The sequence below is a fragment of the Barbus barbus genome, assembly GCF_936440315.1.
Source record: "Barbus barbus genome assembly, chromosome: 23".
Lineage (NCBI taxonomy): Eukaryota > Metazoa > Chordata > Actinopteri > Cypriniformes > Cyprinidae > Barbus > Barbus barbus.
In genome coordinates, this window is record NC_136751.1 from 9,889,595 (window position 1) to 9,913,153 (window position 23,559).

The window sequence follows — 23,559 nt, forward strand, 5'->3', positions numbered from 1 at the left end:
TACTGAAGAAGCAAAGTCACCTACGTCTTGGATGCCATTGGGGTAAGCAGATAAACATCAAATTTTCATTTTTCGCAAGGCGGTGACATACACTGCTTTCTTTAGTCAAATCAAGACGTGGAGATGAACATCCTACAATACTCCATTCCAAATCAGTTTGCACAGCAAAGGGTTCGTCATCTTTTCCAACAATCACCTCTTGAGGAGCCATCGACCTAGGTCAGTTGTGACCTATTAGCAGACCAATTTCACAATCCTTAAATGGTGGTACCTTATCCACAATACTTGACAGATGACTCCATTTCTTTGCGACTTCACAGGTAGGAATGTGATCACGATTCATGGGTATGTAATCTCTGTTGTAAGCAGGAGGGAAATCAATAAAACTACCTGACTCGCACTTGCAACCCTGACACTCTCTCACTTTGCACAGTCGTATCTTTACCAAGCATAGTAGTTATTTTCAGTTTTACTGGACTTGATTGTACCTTAAGGGCATTACTTACTCCTTGATCGACGAAGGTGGTATCGCTTTAAGAGTTCATCAGAGCATACACGTCTTGCGTAATTATGATTCTGCTTTGTTGATATCCATACGGGCAAAATCATTGAAATATTTGCAGTCTGCCCTTCACCCGCCACACTCAAAGTTACTGCGTTTGTGCTGCTATTATGAATACTTTGGATAGACTCTGTTACAGGTTCTAACTTCATTCTTCTTACAAAGTGTCTATCATGCAGACATGTAGGATGCTTTCTTTCACAAACATCACATACAAGGCGATAACGACGTTCACTTGCAATGTGTCCTGATTTCAAGCATCCATAACAAAGTTTTTGCTCTTGAACAAATCTTTGGCGTTCTTCCAATGATTCACTACAGAAGTCAGAACAGTTATCGAGCTGATGATTACCTTGTTGGCACAACAAACGGGAGCTCTAATCACTGGTTTCAATGATTTCTGACTTTCACATTTTGGTTGACTGTTAAAAACTCAAGCTTTATTCTTTTTAGTCTCCTTCAAAGTGAGTTTGTCGGCGACGGGACTCAAAGCATGGAGAGCTTGAAAGGAAGTTACCGGATTGCAAGCAGTATCTGCCTCTGCTTACACAAATGCTCAGAAGTCCTTAAAGTCTGGGAACTCTTTATTTTTACTTAAAGCTTGTGTGACTTGTCGATTCCATCGACTGACTGCCCAGTCAGGTAACTTCTGAACAAGTTTTTGGTTTTCTTGGCAATCATTTAGAATCTGAAGACCTTTGACATGAGGCATGGAATTTTCACATGCACTTAGGAAGAGAAGTTTCGAAGACCTATTGCATCCTTTGAATAAATTTTTGGCCAATTAGCCAACCTCTCTCTAAAATACCTTTGAATTGCAAATGGCTGACCATAGTGACAATTCAATTTCTCCCTAGCATCATGATAAGCTTCATTGTCAGTTCTAAAGAAAATACCCGCCAAAGCCTTACTGACAGGGCCACTCACATACTTCTTAAGGTAGAACAGTTTTTCAGCAGACGAGATGCATTTTCCTTCAATAAGTGCAATGAATGAGAGTTTCCACTCAATAAATCGAATAGGGTCTCCTGCAAAAACTGAAGGTTCCGGTACTAGCAACTGACTCATGGCTACTGTTGAAAGACTTGAAGCTGAAATGGGCATTCCAGATGCTGTTTGAGTTTGAGATTCTGTAAGGTTTAGATTCGCTTGAGGTGATTTCTGAGATGCATCTTGCTTCTTTTTAAGATTGGCACACTCTGAAAATGAGCACATGGTTTCTTTAACAATCTCTTTGTCATAGACCTCTAACTTAGCCTATGCAGCTCTCGCATCTTTTTGTGCCTGTATCCGCTCCAATTCTTTCACTTCAGCCTCAATAGCCTTTTTATGCTGCTCTTTCAACTGTTTTATCCTTTCTAAAGCCCTGCACAGGCCTCAAATTTAGGCCCTAGCCTGGCCTTGGCCCAAAACACTCAGGCACTAGCCCGGCCCGTGTTCGACAGCTTATCAGAATTACCGGCCTGAGCCCGACCCACTTTAAATTACTACTTCATGAAATAAATCAAATCAAAAACAAAAACAAAAACTCTTTCATTATAATCATAATCCGTAAAGATGAACTTCTTTCTAAAGGCGCGTCTAATGAGGAGATGGCGAGTCAGGATCGTCATCTTCATCTTTGCGACAGGGACTCAGAAAACACTAGTTTATTGGCAAATAATTCAAATATCTCCTTACTATTTCCCCCCCGACACATTCATGGTAATTACTTTTGCCGATGCTTTGAGGCAAGCTTTAGCCTATTGCGTGCATTTGAACGCAGAACTCTTCAGCTGCGCTGACGGCATGCCTGCTGCTACTGGACACTAAACACCGTTGAGCCGCTCTTGACAGCCATGGCAGCACGGTCTCGTGTTTCCACCAGCGCGGCAATTTTTTTCATCACTGATTGAGGGATGTCTAAAAGAAGACATCTAAAGATGTCTTTTTTTCTAAAGGAAGCAACATGTACTTGAAGCTGTTTGTGGCAAGAAAAACTGGCTTCTTGCTTTATTCACATACATGTACAGTGCTGAATTTCCATTTGCTTTGTGAATCACAGTGTGTCAGAAGGTGTGTGACATATTTGGGTGATACACAGCCAACAACAGGACCAGCCCCCCTCTCATCATATATACGCTCTGTCCCCAGTGTTAAACAATAGCCCTGCAACAGCACTAAACATCTGGGTCCTCACCCCTCTTCAGATGACTGTAGTAAGTGTATGTGCGTACTCGCTTTGATTAAAGCTGCAGTCTGTAATCTTGCATCTTTGTCGCCATCTCTGTTTGAAATCTGCAATTGCAGTTATTTGCGGAATTATTTTCTTTAGGTGGGTTGTGCACCAGCATGGCTCCTCAGTGCGGATAAATCTAATGTTTTGATGTGTTGCTGTCAGTCACTGCACCGGTGTGGATACTGTACTTAGGAATCACAGATTCTGTTTTGGAAGTATTGCCCAAATAAGAATCTTCACTGGATATTGTCATCTTAACAATTAAGTAACATGTCTGCCACTTTTGTTCTGATCAACTGAGGAAAAAAGCATTACAATAAATCACACTACCAGTGGTGATTAAATCTAACAATTGCATCAGCATTGCATGACTACATGTATGTGGTGTGTATTAGTGTTACATGTAGATTACAATTTCAGTAATTTTACAGTCTAATCTCTAATTGTCGTACCATTCAAATTTCATATAAAGACATTCTTTTAACCAAAAAAGCTAATTATTCTACCTTAGAACTGGTTCTCTTTGAAATACAAAACTTGTGTAATCCCACGTATGATATCTGTAATCAGATTTAAAACTGGAATATAATCTAATTTCAGTCACTTGCATGCGTTTCATAAACACATAATCCTTTCTGGATTACAATCCGCCATCAAAATAAACACATTTGATTATTCCATATTATTATAAGATTACCATTGTGAATCAGGCTAAGGTCAGGAGATAGTTTTGAACACTGGCTGGTTATGTACTTGCTCAAAAATTGATTTCGGATCATTTTTAATTAAAAAAAAAAAGTTACAGACTGCAGCATTAAAGATTACGGTCATCTTCTTCCTCTGGCTACTTCTATGCTCACCCTGAGAAACTGGGGTGCCTTTTTAACTGAAATGAAGCTGGCACTCAGCTGGGAGATCTGTGATCCAGTGTGAGCGAGAGACGCAGCGTTTTGCTCCAGTCTCTGATCAGCCCTGTCTGTGTTGCTCCAACTGAGGTTGAACACCTCTGACATCACACTTTATGACAGGAGGGGTTCGACTACACATACTAAGGATTCTGGGTCAGTATAGTTGAGAGAGAGGGGGAAGGGGTGCTCAGGCCATAGCTCTCACACACACACACACACACACACACACACACTGAACAAAGAGCTCTCTGTCTGCTGCTCAACCCTTATTATTGCTGAGTGTGTGCATGCAGCGGGGTTAATCAACTAAGGAGTGAGATACTATTGTGAATTACAAACTGTCTCTCTTTTCACTTACTGTGACTTCAGTATGATTTTTCTCAATATTTGTCATATACACACTCGTGAGTTTTACTAAGATATGTTGTGTGAGTGTGGGGTCCTCACTATACTGAAGTGGTGTCTCTTCCTGCCTGACTGCCTGCCAGACAAAAGCCACTGAGACAGACATACAGAGAGAAAGACAGAGGAGCCACGCATCAGGCAACCCTGGGCTCCATCACAACACAGTACTCTTTCATTTTTAATGTGCATAAGCCCCACTGCACACCTGTCGCTTTACACACACACACACACATATTTATGTAGCTCTATAAAAGGACATGTTTTTACAAGATAATTATAGTTAATGCAGTCTAACCTGAACCATACCAACCAACCAATGAAAACAGTAAAACGTTAATTATATTCATGTTTTTGTTTTTTGTTTTTTTGTATGCATTTATTATGAATTTTGTCCCCAAACATGGCTAGTAAACACACAGAATTTGTATGTAATGCAGTCAATGACCAGATATCATTACAGCCTTGTTTTGGATTTTTATAACAAGTAGCCATAAAAATGTGATTTTAATTCTTTAAAATGACTGAAGTTAATTTAAAGTCACACATTAGCATCAGGATTGACTGTATCACACAAAGATGGGCAAATCTCAGGAAGCTCTCTGGGCCTATTTAACCCTAAAATCAGTTCTTTATGTAATGTGAGGGGGGGAAAAATAAATAAATAAAAACTAAATGCCCGACAATCTTATATTGTCTTATAATATAATGCTTATATTTGCTTATAGTCAAGTCAAGTCACCTTTATTTATATAGCGCTTTTAACAATACAGATTGTGTCAAAGCAATTAACAGTATCAAACTGGAGGATAGAGTGTCAGTAATGTACAATAACAAGATTAAACACTCAGTTAAAGGCATTTCATTATTGAATTCAAAGATGTCATTGTCTAGCTAAGTTTAGTTAAACAGTATCTGTGAAATCAAATTGACGATAATCGCTAGAGCAAGCCAGAGGCGACAGTGGCATTGAACCAAAACGCCCTCTGTGACAGAATGGAGAAAAAAACTTTGGGCGAAAACAGGCTCAGTCGGGGGGGGCAGTTCTCCTCTGGCCAAATATAATTATAAACCTATACATGCTTATAAATTTTTAATATATGACTATTTGTGACTGATACGGTCAGTGAATGAATTTAAAAGTGAAGGAATTTAAAAGACTGTGAAATGGGATGGATAAAAATGTTGTCTGTACATCACACACAATATAGTAGAGTGTTAGGTTAAAGGTGCAGTGTGTAATATTTAGGAGGATCTATTGACAGAAATGCAATATAATATACACAACTATGTTTTCAAAGGTGTATAAAGACCTTACATAATGAACCATTATATTTTTATTACATTAAAATGAGCAATTTATATCTATATATTCCGGGGGTACCCTTACATCAGTGGTTCTCAACCTTTTTTTACTTCAAGGCCCCCTCCTCTCCGAATCAGTGCTGCAAGCCCCCACCCCCAACTTTTTCTATTCTATGTATTCTTTTGTATTCTAGTGTTATTACTTTTTTATTCCATGTAATTATTTTTAATCAAAACAAATTCAAGATAGATTTAAACATTCAGTGTTCTTTTTTGCAAACATACTTTACAGATGGCGCTTTTCCACTGCAGTTTAGTGTGTCATTATAGAGTGGGCGGATTATTCACGTGTCATTATAGTTGCGCCGCCTCTACTGCCGTGACTCCTCAAAAACTTTTTAATTCTGCGTCGCTCCATCAAGCTCCCAAAAAAAGTGAGTCACTATTCTCTGCTATTAAATGGGGAAGTGCGAGGAGGACATTTTGTGTGTGTGTGTGTGTGTGTGTTTCGAAAAAGCAAGGTAATAAGCCTTTAGAACAACATCAAGGTGAGTAGTTACCCTAGTTCACACAGTTCCAATAAGTTGCGATGGGTTAAATAAACTCAGTAAACTAATAAGCAGACAAACATTTTGAAGTATATAGGAAATATGCAGTAGTCGTAACTTTTTTGCTGAGTTTATTTAATAAATATTGAGCATTAATTGAGGTTCACTTGGATTTTTTCCTCAGCAGCGGAAATAACGTAATACCCTATTATTTATAGTTGTATGGTAAAATGTATATTTTATTTGTGTATTGAAGGAGTGGATCGCAGATCTACAATGCCCTTCATAATAATAATATTAATTATAATATTTCTTGAATAATTATTAATCAAAGTTACATGTTAGAGAATAAGTTGAATATGGCTTTAGTCTGCCTTCTCTGTGTAACTATGCCCGATAAGGTTTAGGGCTGAGGCAAACTTGAAGTAAGATAAGTATTTCTTTGCGTATGTGTGTTAGTATCTGTCTGTACAGGGAGAAGCTCAGACAGTCCCAGGACAAACGTTCAACTGTCGATGTCCAGTGTATCAGATATACGTCTTTGGAGAGACGTATTGCTTCTGACCTCTGATCACTTGTCAGCAAAATAGTCATCAGAAGATATGCTTCAAGCTTGCGTCCATATGTGGAAATTGTCTAAGTTTATCTAGGTTTTGGAATCAGAATTTTGATGACTTATGCATTGATGTAATTAGCAAACTCTGTCAAGGTATAATTGTGTATAATTGCAATCTGACTCCTGGTCTTTGTTCATCATACCTGGCCCATGGGTTTTCCCCAACAGTATATTCAATTCCCCAACAATATATTCAAAATTACTACAAAAATCATGCCTTTGAAAAATAAATAAAACAAAAGAATGTGCCGCTTTAGCACGTCTCTGCCTCCTTGAACATCTTTCTGGCACATGTCATTTTTGGAGGCCGTTTTCTAATTTTTTTAACTTTCAATATTAAATAAAAAAAATGAGTGAACGAATGATACACAGATTAAAATCCATGAGCCCAACACAATTTAGAGCCAGAGAACTGCCAATCCAGTGTACCTTCATTTGCCTAGGTGATGATTATTATTATTATTATTATTATTTGTTTAATCTTGATGTTTTATGGGGCTGGAGCATAATCTGCGGTGGTTTGCGCAACAGCAAGCATAAACAAGGTTTTACAAACTGTTGAAACTTTTAGGCACATCTGAGAAGTGCTGTACATTTTGGAGTTTGCTTGGGGTTGTCTGGTAAGCATAAGAAGCTGTAATAATGCACTTCTCACATAAAACTCTCCTCTTTTGTCTGTTTAGGCTGAATCAGGTCCTCGCATAGTCAGCCGGGACAGGTTAAGTTCAGAGGCTTCTTCTACCCAAGAGAAAGGGGGTCCCACTGTCCCGGCCCACCTAATTGGAAACCCTTACGCATTTGGCTTGACACCCGCGTCAGTGATGCAGGACTCACGCTTTCAGCCCCTTAAGTGAGTATTACTGACGAACTGTGGGAAATTGACTTCTCTGCTAAGCACACTAAGCCATATCGCTATTTAGATTTTAGTGATGTTTTATGTTATTATGAAATATTTTCAGGTTATTATGAATCTCTGGCGGGGCAGATTAGATGCGGGCCACCACAATTTTGGTAATTAAAAATTAAAAATGTTGAAATTAATATGTAAGTCCTCGCATTTGGAAACAAAGATGAAGTTCTCAAGGTGAATACATACCTTGACTCTAGGGGGTCAAACAACAAAGAATCTTGATGTGATTCATCAACTTGAATCACATCAAGTATTTCAGTAGTCAATGCAATAACTAAATCAGCATACTATCATCTCAAAACATTGCAAGATTTAGATGCTTTGTTTCCAGTCAGGACCTGGAGAGACTTCATGCCTTTATCACTAGCAGAGTAGACCTTTTTAATGGACTTCTCACTGGCCTTCCCAAGACAATTAGACAGCTGCAGCTCATACAGAATGCTGCTGCCAGGATTCTGACTAGAACTAGAAAAACTTAGCATATTACACCAGTCCTCAGGTCCTTACACTGACTTCCAGTTACATTTAGGAATGATATTAATGTAGTATTACTCATTTATAAATTACTAAATGGCCTAGGACCTCAATACATGCAGATATGCTCACTGAATATAAACCCACCAGATCACTCAGATCATTAGGAATCATGTCAGTTAGAAATACCAAGGGTTCACTCAAAACAAGGGGAGTCCACTTTTAGCTATTATGCTACCCGCAGTTGTAACCAGTTCCAGAAGAGATTAGATGTGCTAAATCAGTAGCCATATTTATATCCAGCCTCAAAACACATCTGTTTAGCTGTGCATTTACTGAATGAGCACTGTGCTATGTCCAAACTGATTTCACTGTATCCTCATCTTTTATTCTTAACTGTTTTACTTCATTTTCAATCAATTTTTTCACTGAATTATTTGAGTTTAAAATGCTTCCTTCTGGTATACGGTATAGTATGCCTAAACTAAAAAGCAATCAGTACAGACATTATTTTATTCCCACTGCTGTAAGGCTTTTAAATCTATGAGATATCAGAATGTTGTGGTGTTATTTGTTTTGTTTGTGTTTTGTATGATGTTTACAAATTTTATGTTGCAACAATAATCGCCCTTTGGCTTATAATGAATTTGAACCTTGAATCTTTATTGTGTATGAAATGCGCTATATAAATATACTTGCCTTGCCTTTAACAAATGAAAACTTATTGTAAAGTGTTACTTTTCCGCTTTGTCAATTTTGTTCATGCTAAAAAATTTAAGGTGTGTGGAGAGGTCCTAAAACCTGCCATCCCTTGTGACATGATTCTTTTTTTAATTGGCTATATTGCTTTAAATTCTCTACCTGTATTTCACTGACAGCCTGCCCCGTCAGATGCCCCATGCTGTGCCCCCGGCCAGTGTTCCTGAAGAATATCTGAGGGGGTTTCGTCCTTACGCCACAGCTGAGGAGCTTCGCATGCCCTCTTTACCCCTGGGGCTTGATCCTGCCACTGCTGCAGCTGCTGCTGCCTACTACCACCCTGGATATATGCCCCACCCCTCCTTCTCACACTACAGGTACACAAACATGCAAAGAATAACATGTTTAAAACCCTGGATATTTGAGATTTTCTGTCAACTAAAGCAAATGAAGTGATAATTCAGTCCTTACTTACTCTCAGGTTGTTGCCAATCTGTGTGAATATCTTCTATGGAACACAAAAGGAGACATTAAGCAGAACGTTCACACTTATAACAATGACATGGACAATAAAGGATGATAACTATCTGATAACTAATGATAACTAATCACCTAATTCTGTGAGATTAAGGAAGTCCACACCACAACTATAAAATAACGAACAATGAACGATAAAAATATGTACAGGCAATCAGATTCAAACTAAATTTAAAGAGCTTGAGCATTTAAAGTGGCAGATGACATAACTGCATTATGTGCTAAAAAAAAAATAATGTTATCCATTGGTAAGGACACATATATTTATCATTATAGTTACTATTCTTGGTGTGAGCAGAGCTTAATGTACTGCACAGGACAGCCTAAAGGTGTAACGTAATTTTTGTATCACCACATCTCCACAATGGCATCTTTCCTGAAACAATTCCCAATTGAGCCTTTTGTTGGCCAAACAGCTGTAAACTCAATTTGAGCCAATATTGCTGTGTAGGGCTGGTCAGAATGCTCAGAGAAACAGAGCAATGATTTGAAAGAGCCATGGTGTTTAAATTATTTCAATCAACCTATTAATGGCTTATTTATAGCTGACTAAGCTTCTGTCTATTTTAACTCTCTTAGAATGGATGATCCATTCTGTCTGTCAGCGCTGAGGTCGCCATTCTATCCACTGCCTGCAGGGGGTGCTCTAACTCCCCTTCACCCGTCTGCAGTACACATGCACCTGCCTGGGGTGCGTTACCCTGGAGACCTAAGCCACCCCTCACTGTCCAGCTTACAGTCAGAACGCTTGTCAGAGAGGTACACAACAGCACCATGAAACCTGGACGTAAACAGAAATACTGAAATATATCAATGTATTACAACTTGATGAATCACTATACCATATTATATTTTACCACTGTAAATTTTTGTAATGGTAATGGCCATAAACTAATTTCATGACATTAAATCTAATTGTAGTAATGTAGTAACATTTGCAGACTTGATTCAATTTTATTATTTTTTAAATAAATAGCATTGGGGGAAAAATATACTCTTTATTAATCTAACTACAAAAGGAGAGCTTGACTGTAGTTTGAAGGACTAGTTTAAATTTGAGTAGCTTGTTGCTGGACAAACTTTAGAAGCACCACAAACATGTATTTGTGCTATGTTTTTGTATTTTGAGCTCATCTGTGTGTGTTGTGTCTTCACAGACTCCAGATGGAGGACGAGCTGCGACAGAGAGAAAGAGAGCGCGAGCGGGAAAAAGAACGAGAACGAGAGGCTGAGCGAGAAAAAGAGCGTGAGCGAGAAAGGGAGAGAGAGAAGGAGCTGGAGCGTGAGAGAGAGAGAGAGAGGGAGAGAGAAAGAGAAAAAGAGAGAGACCGTGAAAGAGAGATGGAGCGACAGAAGGAGAGGTCAGCACGAGAGAAGGAGAGCCACTATCTGGCTGAGCTTCATGGGCTGAGAGGCCCCCCAGATGACAGAGCCAAACCTGCAGACAGAATCACTACGAACAGACCTGGTATGAACATTAATTCCAAATAATTAATGCCAAACCAACTGAACTACAAAAACAGTATGAATGCTTAGTAGCATATCTTTTTTTATAGTTTCAGCAATTTTATACTATGCTTTAAGTAAACAGTGAAATCTGAATTCATAAAAATAATAAAACATATGTCATCATGATGGATGGTATAAAATTTAGGAGTGGAACATGACATGTTTTTGTTAGATTCACTACACTTGGTCCCAATCCACATAATTGGACTTTACAATTAGTTGTAACGTAAGTAGCAACAGACCTTTTGTTCCATACATCTGAGTGAAATTATTATTATTATTTTTAAATGGAGACTTAACCATCGGTTGTTGTTTGGATTAAGGCAGATCTAAATGGGAGTTTACAGTCAATTGTGAGAAAGGGCCTCTTAAGCAGACTAAATGTTTGAAGAAGTCTGGCTTACGTAATAGAAGTCTTTTGCTTCACAGGAAGATCAAGTTAGGACATTTTAATTATGATGAGCTAAAAAGTTCACGCTTTATTTTAAGGTCCAATTCTCCAATTAACTATGATGTTTGCCTCAGAAACTCTTAACTTGCTGCTCATTAATAGTTAGCATGGTAGTGGTTAAGTTTTGGTATTGGGTGAGATTAGGGATGTAGCATATAGTCATGCAGAATATGTGCTTTATAAGTACTAATAAACTGCCAATATGTTAGGCATACTAATATGCAACTAGTTAGTGGTGAGAATTGTTCCCTTTTATTTATTTGTTGCCACAAATAAAAATAATAATAATAATAACAAACATATGCATGGATTAAACATTCACAATAAGATGCATTGATAGGTTAATAGATCATTAACAGCTGGTCTATGTGGTAATTACAGTATATCGGTCAGGACATCCAAACGTTCATTTCGATCATTGACCTCAAATGTGGCTTATCATCTGAAACATGAAATATGGCTGCTCATCCTAACATTAATGTCCTCATGAAATCAAAATCGACTTTATTTACTTACCTCACATTGCTAGTCTTGAGGTGAACAATTAATCCGTGCAAGGTAATCCACTGAAAAAAATTGTCTTGGTAATCATTCATCAAAATCAGAACATTTGCTTGGGGAGAATATCCTTAACCACACCCCTCAAACTGTTAGGTTGCTATGAGTGAGAGACAGAGAGGAGGAGCACAAAAATTAAAGTCAGTCATATAGACAACTATGTCAAGCCGACATGGTGGCTTGCTAGCTAGATGGCTAAATAGAAATTGCCTAAAATTTTATTCAAAAAAGTTGTTTAAACCACAGAAATGACAAATATATTTTCGAAAAGCTGGTTTTCTCATATATTTGGCCATTACCAGTGCCAAACACATGTACATTTAATTACGAATTTAACACAAAAAAGAATCAGTTCAAATCTAATTTGGCTTCAAGCATCACATTTCACTGCACTTTATATAATCTTTAACCTGTGTGACCCATCATTCTGTGCAGCTAAACATTATGCATATAATTTCCCCCAGATAAAACCAAAGAGCCCATCCTTACAACCCCTAAACCAATCCAGCCTGGACTTCACCATTCTCTAAACTCCACCCATCACCCCGTGCCCAGCCTTGTCTCTGCTCATGGCATGTATTTGGGCCCTGGAGGGGCGGGACCTGCCAGTCTGACAGCGGCCACCATGCTGCAGCGCACAAATGAGGAAGAGCGCTGGTTGGCCCGGCAACGGAAGCTAAGGCAAGAAAAAGAGGACAGGCAGTACCAGGTTTCAGAGTTCCGTCAGCAGGTCCTAGAGCAGCACCTGGACCTGGGCAGACAGGGGGAAATTGCAGACCTGCATATAGAGGGACACAGGTAAGGGCATTTTCACACTGGAGGTTGTCACACAGATGTCTGCACTTTAAACAGAATTTGTTCTTTTTGGGGGGGCATCTTTGCCTTTATTTTGACAAGACCGATCAGAACTGACAGGAAGCAAAGTGGGAGAGAGATAGGGGGTGGGATCAGTAAAGGTCCTCAAGTCAGGATTTGAACTCGGGACGCCCGTAGCACAACAGCACTGTATGTCAGTGCGCTGCCCACAAGGCTATTGGCGCCGACAACTTATGTGTTCTTTAATGACAAAAGTTCAGCCTGCAATATACAAGAGGTCACAATTTTTTAATTATTATTATTAAAGTCAAGTCACCTGTATTTATATAGCACTTTTAACAATACAGATTGTGTCAAAGCACTTAACAGTATCAAATTGGAGGATAGAGTGTCAGTAATGTATAAAAATAAGATTAAACACTCAACATTACAGTAATTAAATTAATGAGCTGCATTAACAGGTGTCATCTAGAAAAAATAGAAATGCTCTATCATGAAAAAGCATGTATGGGTGGTGATAAAATCATAAATCAGGAGCAATTGGACATCAAGTGAAAACTTCTGGAATGGGTGGGGATAGAATAAAATAGCTGAGTCCTCTTTTTTAGAGTCTATTGTTTTTGATTGGGGCATCAGAATTGGTATAAATCCAGTTGACTTCAAAGAGTGACTCATATGTTAACATCATCTACAGTGTACTAAGTACTGATACAAATGAGTTAAGTTTATGTTACAAAACCAGTTTTGTTGCATTGCAAAAGTCGGAGCTAACAAAGACTGGAAAATGTATTTCCTCTTTTAGACCTATACCAAACCATCACGAGCCCAACAGCAGAGATCGTGAGAGAGACAGAGATGCCCATCCTCTCCTGGGAGCTCCACCCCCTCTCATCTCCCCAAAACACCAGCACAAAGACCACGCTCCCCCACCACCAACCACACTTTGGAACCCTGCATCGCTCATCGAGACATCCACCGACTCAAGACGCACCTTGCACGAACCCCAGAGTCTGGGTCACTATGATATTAGTCGGCTTCCCCTACCCCCCTCCAAACATGAACGGCATTACAACTCTGAAAAGCTGGAAGAGGGATCTCGGAAAAGGGACAGTCTGGATAAATATCCCCCCATCCAGCCCAGTGGGTTCTCTGAGTCAAACACTTTCCTAGTGGAGCTGGAAAAATCCACCCATAGCTTCCTGAACCAGCAGAGGGCATCACTGAGTATGTCAGGGCCATATGGAGAGCTGAGTGCAGGCCTGAAGTCCAGCGGGTGTTTTAAGAGCCTCCAGGGGCATTCACGTCTTGCACCAGATGCCATGTTAGTGTATGATGAGTTCCTGCAGCAGAACAGACAAGCTGTCAGCAAACTTGACTTGGAGGAGAAAAGACGCAGAGAAGCCAGAGAGAAAGGTAAGTAGTTAACTGTGCCAGTCATCAAATCTTCACACAGCCATCCCAATGGTTATTGTTTTTGTAAAAACTGGTGCTGATATCTATCTATCTATCTATCTATCTATCTATCTATCTATCTATCTATCTATCTATCTATCTATCTATCTATCTATCTATCTATCTATCTATCTATCTATCTATCTATACTGATATACTGGTGCTGAGAGCTGGAGAGCCTATAGACAAGGTGTGATAAATTTTCAGTAGCTGAATACTACATTAATTTTATATAACGAATACTTCTTTTAATTATCTGCAGATTAAGGCCAAAGTATACTTTGGTTTTTACATGTACGAACGAGAATGTGTAAAGTGCATGTGACATAAATGTCATCATTAGCATAGTTCACTCACTGTATGCACAATTTTTCTAACCACATGGTCACATGCCTCTTGTTTTTTTATTTTTTGCACTAATTAGTTCCCTCAAAGTGGAAACACTGGACTGGGCTGTTGTTTCACAGTTAATAAAGAAACAGAGGAGATGGAACAACAAAAAGAAAAGTTTCTAGTAGAGATTGACAGAACCAGAACTAGAATCATACTTTGTAAAGGAATAAAAATATTAATATATTGATCATTAAACTTAGTTCATAATTTATTAACTAATGTTAACAGAAGAAACTTAAAAATTTAAAAATGTAATAGTAAATGTTGAAAATCTAACAAGGAACAATAATTCTACAGCTTTCATTAATCTTAATGTTACAAATGGAGTCTTATTGTAAAGTGTTACCATTTCATTTCAAAGTCATGCTTAAAGATCTTTAAACCTTTAAATATCTACACAAAGGCCATTGCATTGACATTACATACATATGGATATGGTATGTATACTCTCGCACTTTAACTGCTTCTATTCTAGAACACTTGATGATGCTGTAATAATCACACCAGGCAAAAACGCAGCGCTGAATCTAGGACAAACTAGCAGGTTATCACACACACCGGATGTGTACGTCACGTTCAGTTCAGGCAGTGGTCTAAAGCGGTTTATTTAAATTAACAAATGGGAAAAAGTTTACTTCAAGAATGAATAAAGCAGCATAGATGAGTTTAAAGTTTGGTGTTTAAATGAACAGAGCAAACGGAAAGAGAAAGCGCAATCTGTATTACCGCTGGCAGGATTTTCTGTCTTTAGCTGCATTTAAAGTCCGCATGAAATCAAAATGACCTTTATTTACTTTACTAGCGCACATTGCAAATCTTGATGTGAACAATTAATCCATGCAATTTAATCTGCTGAAAAAAAAAAGTTTTCTTGGTAATTCTTTAATCAAAATCTGAACATTTGCTTCTGCTCTGGAATGGTATTCCTTCGCTGATGACGTCAGTCTGGCGGCTTGGGCAGAATATCCTTAAACGCACCCTTCCAACCGTTAGGTTGCTATGAGTGAAAGGCAGAGAGGAGGAACGCAAAAATAAAATCACGCCCTCTATTCAATATTCCGTTTCAGCTGGAAATAAGTCACTACACTGCAATAAAGTCCGCAGCAACTTCCGGTTCATGCAGACTTTTAATCCGCTTCTGCACAGCCTCACGTGTCAAAACAAACAACACAAAGTGTTTGTGATCTACCTCTACAGGCCACTCTCGCACTGTATAATGACAGCAGACCCTTCTCAGCCACTCCAGCAATGGACGCAACCCGGAATAGCCGATAGTTCCAGCAGTCAACTATCGCTGTTGATTAATCAGCAAAACTGATACTTCGGTCAACCTCTAGTTTCTAGTGGGTTTGTGCACATTATCAATTGGAATATATTTTCATAGGCCGAGTGTTTGATGCGAAGTCAAAACTGGAGTATACTTTAAGCTTTAGTCGTACCATTTTTATCCAGTTGGTCAAGCTTACATCATTTGTAGATCATTTCTAAGAGGTGTTGAGTGTTCAGTGATATCTTTTGCAGGTTATTACTATGAGCTGGATGACTCTTATGATGAGAGTGACGAGGAAGAGGTGCGAGTTCATCTCAGGAGGGTTGCAGAACAGCCACCACTCAAACTAGATGATTCTGCTGAGGTGAATCACCACAGTCTCATGCATTACTACTATAGTTATCAAATGTTTGTAAATATTGTTGCTTTGTGTAGATTTTTGATGATTCCTTCTATGACTCTAATGACCTTGTCACAGTAAATCAGTATTTATTGAGAAAAACCCTCTCTTCTTACAGAAGATGGAGTTTCTGCAGATGTTTGACCTGACGACTATGGCCCATCGGGAGGAGATGATTGAGGTGAAGAGGAGGAAGAGGAGGCGCATGCTGAGAGAGAGGAGTCCTTCCCTGCCAGCTGTTCAGACCAAGCGGCCTACTCCTGCCCCCCTAATAACCCGCTTCACCCCAGAGGACATGAACAACAGCCCTGAGCTAGAGGAAAAGAAACGCTTCCTCACCATCTTCAGTCTTAACCACGTCACTCAGAAGCAGAGAAGAGGTACTCGTGCTGTCTATTGTGTTCATATTGATGCTGTTTATTTTATTTTATTTTATCTGGACATTTTCACACTAGAGCTTACTTCAGAGTAGGGGTTGCACCGTCTAGTCGACTTCAGTGCTCTGCCATGACGCTTTTAGCTTGACGTCGACTAGTCACTGGTCCTATAGAGGGTGCAACAGTATAAGAAATCCACATTTACGCTCCGTTTCCAAACAGTTCAAATTACAATTTCTGAAAGCGCTCCACAAGACGTGTGATTATATTACTGGATGCTCGAAATTGAATGGTAGAATGCACGTTTTAAACAGCTTATTGTACAGGTAAGTTAATTGCCGTTCAAATCTAGTGCGCTGCTGCACTGTAAAACACACATAGGCTACAGACAGTAGCGCGTACAATAAATCATTCAGCGTGGAAATGTATTGTCAACACTGTGCTGTGATTTCTCAATAAAATAGCTTAGAAACTGAAAAGTTCAAGCATATATTTCTTAATAAATAAATCCCACAGCTTCATTAATAGTAGAGAAACGCTGCCAGGTAGAATTAATTCACAAACGCAATCGTTCTCACTAATGCATTCATTCATATGAGTCTTTAATCTTTGCTGTGCTACTTATCTGTATCTGATTTAGAACGAGCAGAAATCTGTGAGAAATATAACGAACCAAAGACGAAAGAACTGATAAAAATAAGCTGTTATAGGAGCTATTTGTTCATTAATGACGTCATCAGCTTCGACTCGACTTTCATCACATAAAAGTAGACTTTAAAAAAAATCAGAAGTCATTCAACCCCTACTTCAGAGTCATATAATACAATTTGAAGCAGGACTGGCAGGGGGTGGTAGAGACCTTGTTGTGGACCAAGTGTAAAGCAGTGTTTCTCGCACCTCAGATCTATTGGCAGCAAACATACAAGAAGATACTTTCACAAGCTGTGACAATAATATATTTCTGTCTTTCTTGCTCTTTTTTTCCCCCTGTGTTTCAGATAATGAGAGGGTTGAGGAGTTGTTGAAGGCCATAAAACAAAAGAGCGTGACTCTAGACAACATCAGACACAACCCTCACCCGCTCTGCAGGAGCCCTGCAGCCCTATGCTCAGGTCAGTTCACACTGATCTGTGTGTGTGCACATGTGTGTTTGTCCATGCAGTGAGTCGTGTTGTGTGTGTACACAGTGTGGAGTGTTGTAAGCGTGTGAAAGCAGCTGACAGCTCCAGATGTTCATCACTGTCTGTTTTCTCAGCTCATTACCACAACATGTAATGAGTGTTTTACTGTGTGGGTGACCCTCAGGAGATGCACAGCATCTGTGTTACACTGTCTGGGATGTACAAAATACTCCTCATGATAGCTTCAAAATCCCTTCAGTCCACTCTGGTTGAGAGCCTGTTTGATGATTTGCCATGTTCATGAATACACCTGCAAACATTAAATTATTGTAGATATTTATTTATTTATTTTGCAGACCTCTTGTCTCAATCTCCAGTCCAATCTGATGAGCTGCTGAATGGACGGCCCCCCAGTCCCTCCCCCTCTGTGTCTGTGCCCCAGCCCCAAGCAGAACCCCTCTCGCACTTGGATCAGCACAGATCTCTCTCAGATCCCTTAAGACTGAAAGACTCTTCCTTGCCTGCTGCATTACCTGACAAATGTCGAGCCAATGACAGCATCCCAGGCAAGAGCTCTAGTCTGCTGAACAGTGTACGACAGCCCCCGTTCACTAAAGAAAGTTCTGTTAATGTCAACGGAAAGACCAAACCCTGGGAGAGTTTCATTGCAGAGGAGTTTGCCCAGCAGTTCCATGAATCAGTACTGCAGTCCACCCAAAAAGCTCTGCAGAAGAGTAAAGGTAATTAGCAGTTCAAGTACTCTTTAAGATTCTGTTATTTCATTGCTTGCATACTTAACCACTTACTTAAAATCACTATTAAAAATGAAAGTTGTGATTAGTCTTTTCTTTCTTTTTGTGACGTATCTGAGTGAAATTACTTATTGAACAAGAAAAAATGTAGGGTGGGACATTTTGTTTATTGAGAATTGATTGGATTGTACTTGTTTGCTAAAATGGGATGCACCTAGAATAAACGCTAAACACCTGTGCCAATTGTGAAACTGCTGTTTTGTCATCAGTGCTTGTGCAGCCACTCTCGAGAAGCTACTAGGGATGGGTGATATCAAAAATTTTTAATTGGATAAAAATTTATACTTTTTGATACTGATACTGATCATGTATGTGATTCTGTTTAAAACAAATAACATCTTCATGACACACACTGGCCATTAATAACAAATTTATTAAATGTACTTAAAGGGTTACTCCACCCCAAAATGCAAATTTTGTCATTAATCACTCACCCCCATGTCGTTCCTAACCCGTAAAAGCTTCGTTCGTCTTTTGAACGCAGTGCAAGATATTTTGGATGAAAACCGGGAGGCTTGTCACTGTCCCATTGACTACCAAGTAAATAACACTGTCAAGGCCCAGAAAAGTATGAAAGACATCGCCAAAGTAGTCCATCTGCCATCAGTGGTTCAACCGTAACATTATGAAGCTACGAGAATACTTTTTGTATGCAAAGAAAACAAAAATAATGACTTTATTCAACAATTCGTCTCCTCCAAGTCAGTGTAGCGCCATTTTGGAGTAACCCTTTAGAACATTTGAAAGTCATGCAAAAACCCACATTTGATATTAATGTAATTTTAATACAGATATTATTTACAAGTATCAATACCAAATAAGTAGCTTGTGAGTACATACCTATTTGCTTATAATCTGTCAGAAATGCAAAACACAGGACTGAAAAACTTAAATGTTTCCTGAATGCATAAAATAGAAATGGCCTATGCATTACACAATGAAAATAGCTTTGTTTCAAATTCACGTGTAGGCAACATTTAAAGGGATCATAGATGCAGAGACTGTTGCATAAGGTCGGAAACATTATTAAGCTGCCTTCTAGGATACCTGGTAGTGCCATTTATGCTAGGATTCTGTCCATGTAGGCAGTGCAGCAAGTCACGGCATTTTTGCAGCTCAACTGGTAGAGCGGTGTTTCTCAAACCTGTTCCTGGAGGTACACCAACAGGACACAATACGGATGTCTCCCTTATCAGACTCATCCATTTCAGGTCTTGATCTCTACTAATAAGCTGATGAGTCAAATCTGGTGTGTTTGACCAAGAAGGGTTTGAAAATGTGCGCTGTTGTTGTGTCTTCAGCAACAGGGTTGGGAAACACTTGAGAATGGTATTAGCGACGCAATACCCATGGTTTGATTCCCAGAGAACATTTTGCATAAATTTAAATACTGTAGTTTGGGAACAGAACATTTGGTTTCATTTTAACATCTTTTCAGGCTTAGTGTAAAGAGCAGCTAATAGAATCAACACGTCTTTTCCTCTAACAGGTGGTGCCTTGGTCACGTCAGAACAGAACAACGCAGTAGATTCATCTGTGCATTATAACATTCCTGAGCTCCAGAGCACACCAGGCCGGTCCAAACCCCACCCACACCCTCCTTCATTGCAGCCCAATGGACAGCACTGCCCACCACAGCCTTTCTGCCAGGAGCTTTCCACAGAAGAGTCTGAGGAAGAGGATGAGGAAGATGACACAGAGGAGGATGAGCCCACTACATCTAGGTGGCAGGGCATTGAAGCCATCTTTGAAGCTTATCAAGAGTATGCAGAAGGTAAGATGTGTGTTCAGCAGATTGGGTCCCTATCAGTACTGTTGCGTGATGGATATCATAGTTCTGGTCAACAGAAGAGTAGCTCTGCAAATCCTTAAGTTGTGGTGTGTTGTTGTATGTGAAGCCAGGGGTTTCTTGAATGTAAGAGGAGGACCTGAGGAATCTTACCGCTCCGTCTCTCTTTCTTTCTCTCTGTTTGACTCTAGAGCAAAGCATTGAGCGACAAGTTCTCCACAGTCAGTGCAGACGGCTGGAAGTGCATCACTATAATCTCAGTCTAACTGCTGAACAGCTCTCACACTCAATGGGGGTAAGAAACACAAATGCTAACCTCTTTTAGACTCCATTTCTACCTGATATTAAGATGCATTTTCAATGGTCAGACAAGACACATTGCTGTTTCCATTTTAACGTCCATTTCAGATGTGTCTCCTGTAGTCAAACCAAAATTTATTCGAACACCTTCAACATTTCTCACATGTACAGTTTATTCACTATAGTTTAGAAAATTGTAATTATAAATATGACAAGAACTCATAGTTAAACAGTGTCAGAACAAATTCATCTTGATAATGTCAGATAACTTAGAAAGGTATGTAATAAATTAGGTTAAATAGCTGTCAGCTGTTAAATTTAAGTACACAATTAGATGATATCAACTTAGGTCAACCAATTACCAAGCAATGCTTAATTTTGTTCAGTCTGGGATGTAGAAAGGTTGCATTAGCAATTAAAGAAAAAAACATTAAAGCGAAATTTGGTCTGGTCAAAGTAATTTTTGGTCGTAAATTTTTTATCAATTTTACTGGTCAGATCTGTGTCAGATCATGCCTACACGCCATAAATATTAGATCCAGCCTGGACACCAGATCCTGTCCGAACAGGTATCTGGTCCTCCCCAGATGATGTTTCATAGGTAACGTGTGCATTTTTTCTGTAGGAGCTGAGGGCTCAGAAGCAGAAGCTTGCGGCCGAGAGGGAGAACCTACAGGCAGAGCTGGAGCACTTTAAGAAGTGCCTGATGCTGCCACAGAGCCCCTGGTCTAGGAGTCACTTCAAGGGCTATCCACCCAGGTGACACTCCACGGGCACCACCGACCACCCACTCAGATAACCTCCCACATCCTTTACAAACCCCCACACCCAGACCCATGTTCAGGCCACTCCGAGAGCCTAGATAGTGATGGTGAGGAACAGAAGATCTGGCCCACAAATTTGCCATCCACTGACCTCCCTTGTGATGCCATCCTGTGGGCAAAATCACGCATGAACACACGTCAAAGCCTCTGAATGCCTCCAACTCGCAGGGACAGCCTGCATCGTAGAGAGAGAAGAATGTCAGTCGAAATGCAGCTCAGCCCATCTGCCATCTCTTTACTATGGAGGTCACGCCTAGAAATGCACTTAAAGACAAAAAACCTATCTGGAGGTACTGTGTTATGACAGACTACTCTTTATGATCTAGGGAAGGAAAAAAAACATCAAATAAATAAAGGAAAATGTTTTATTTCAAGATTTAGAATAAAGTTTTTTTAAAGAGGTGCTTCAGCATTGTATTGTAAATAATTTCAAAACAACGGAAAAAGAATTTTGTATGTTTTTAATTCTTTGGGGACAAAAAGCCTGCCATTTTTTTCTAATATATTAATGCTTTTGGGCGTTAAAAGGTTTACTTTTAGTGTTTGCTCTGCTGCTGGTCAGAATAACCCTTTCAGGACTTGTGGAGTGATAATATCACTTCCTTTGTGCCTGAACTACAGTAGCAACAGCCCCAGGACATACCGCCAACTTTTTCTCTCAAGGCCATGCTTTACTAACTTGAGCCCTGCATTCTGATGACATACCCACTGATATTGTAGGGCCCAGGACGTCTACTGTCTTTTATTATTGGCTAGTGGTCACTCGTCTTTCAAAGTTCCAGACTGCTAACCTGAGTTTTCTTTTTTTTATCATGAAGCAGCATGCAGCCTCTTTTTGGATTTCTGTTTCATTCAATTAAAGGGCATTTTTTTTTTACTAGAATGTGGTATTCTCAAATATATATCTCAGCTGTGTGCACATAGGGCTCAAGCAATGACAGTCTGCCAGGAACTGACATGCACAAAAATTAAATCCATAAATGTTGTTGTACAATAAGAATTATAATTTGTTTGATATACAAAACATTTTTGCCATTGACAATTACTGTGCCAAATTTTCAGAGGTGGCATGCCAAAATGTTGAAAGCAAAGCTTGATCAAGTTGAAGAATTAAGTCAGTCCTGCTGAGAGTTAATTGGAAAATTGCTAAAAGTTCCCCTGCACCATTCCTCCGCTCTGGCCGAATACGTTCTTGTTTGCCAAGAATTTTATTTTTATTTTTTTTATATCAATTGCTTATGAATGATGCATTTTAACATGACCATGAGTAATTGACAAAAAAACATTAATATGGGCCTTAAATGAACTCTGACTGCCTGTAATATCTTTAATTTTCTACCTTTTTTATAGTATTCTCTTAGATGATGTAGAATCTGGGAATGAAACACCTGTTTGTTTTCCTGCCACTTAATCCAACCTCCATCACTTAGCACACGTATCTCATGTATGCAATACCACATACAGCATGCAGTTATAGACAGACCACTCACCATTTTTTGATCAGAATTTAGTGCAAGGGTAAAACACAGGTATCTCAAATGCATCTTTGAAGCACAGATGAGGAGTTTGCTTGCCATTTATTTGGGCTATGCTGACCCCAAGCAGGCGTGCCATCAGTGTGATCACTTTGTGTGTGTATGTGTGTACCTGCTTCACATGAAGCATTACCACTGCCTGATGAGAGCATATACAAATCTGCCCAATGCACACACACAGTTACGCCCAAACTTAATGGAGGATATTAGATGCTGTGAAACCATGGGGGTTTTTTTGTTTGTTTTTCTTTTATTTTATTTTTTTATGTACTTGTTTGAATTCATTGTAATGTAATATATTCTTTGTTGAGTGTAGTAATTAGGTATTTATGGATATATTGCTGTAATTTCAGACAAAAAAATTAAATATTGCAAAAAATATTTAAATGTGTTAGCTGTGTTTTATTTTTTATCCAACAAAAACCTCTTCCCACGACATTTTTCAAAATAGTAATTCTCTTCCAAAATTCTAAGAACACTTCATGCATAGAAAAAACCTTATGATTGGGCATTCAATGTTTAAAGTCAGAGTAATGAGCGACAATGTGGGTTTTTTGTTTTGTTTTTTTCATACCATTCATTCAGGCATATATGACTGTTCTATTCATGTGTTGTTAAGGGAAATAATCCAAGATTCTTCAGGAAAAAAAAAAACCCGCATTGTCACTCATTACTCTGACTTTAAACATTAAATGCCCAATCATAAGTTTTTTTTGTTTTTTTTTTAAGTCAGAGTAATGAGTTTTTTTTTCTCTGAAGACTCTTGGATTTTT

At 39.1% G+C, this 23,559-nt stretch overlaps 1 protein-coding gene across 2 annotated transcripts in view; it reads left to right on the top strand.

The window, feature by feature from the left end:
* Positions 1-23,159, top strand: part of LOC306842657 (genetic suppressor element 1-like) — a 212,116-nt gene extending 188,957 nt beyond the window's left edge. For both annotated transcript variants that reach the window (XM_079373625.1, XM_079373626.1), the window contains exons 5-17: positions 7,243-7,409; positions 8,822-9,019; positions 9,759-9,938; positions 10,337-10,647; positions 12,162-12,495; positions 13,316-13,926; positions 15,880-15,992; positions 16,147-16,408; positions 17,404-17,517; positions 17,883-18,266; positions 19,828-20,112; positions 20,319-20,422; positions 21,053-23,159. In XM_079373625.1, coding sequence (XP_079229751.1) covers positions 7,243-7,409; positions 8,822-9,019; positions 9,759-9,938; positions 10,337-10,647; positions 12,162-12,495; positions 13,316-13,926; positions 15,880-15,992; positions 16,147-16,408; positions 17,404-17,517; positions 17,883-18,266; positions 19,828-20,112; positions 20,319-20,422; positions 21,053-21,190 — 3,201 coding nt within the window. In that variant the 3' untranslated portion in view covers positions 21,191-23,159. The remainder of the gene's footprint in view (positions 1-7,242; positions 7,410-8,821; positions 9,020-9,758; positions 9,939-10,336; positions 10,648-12,161; positions 12,496-13,315; positions 13,927-15,879; positions 15,993-16,146; positions 16,409-17,403; positions 17,518-17,882; positions 18,267-19,827; positions 20,113-20,318; positions 20,423-21,052) is intronic.
* Positions 23,160-23,559: the final 400 nt, after the last annotated feature.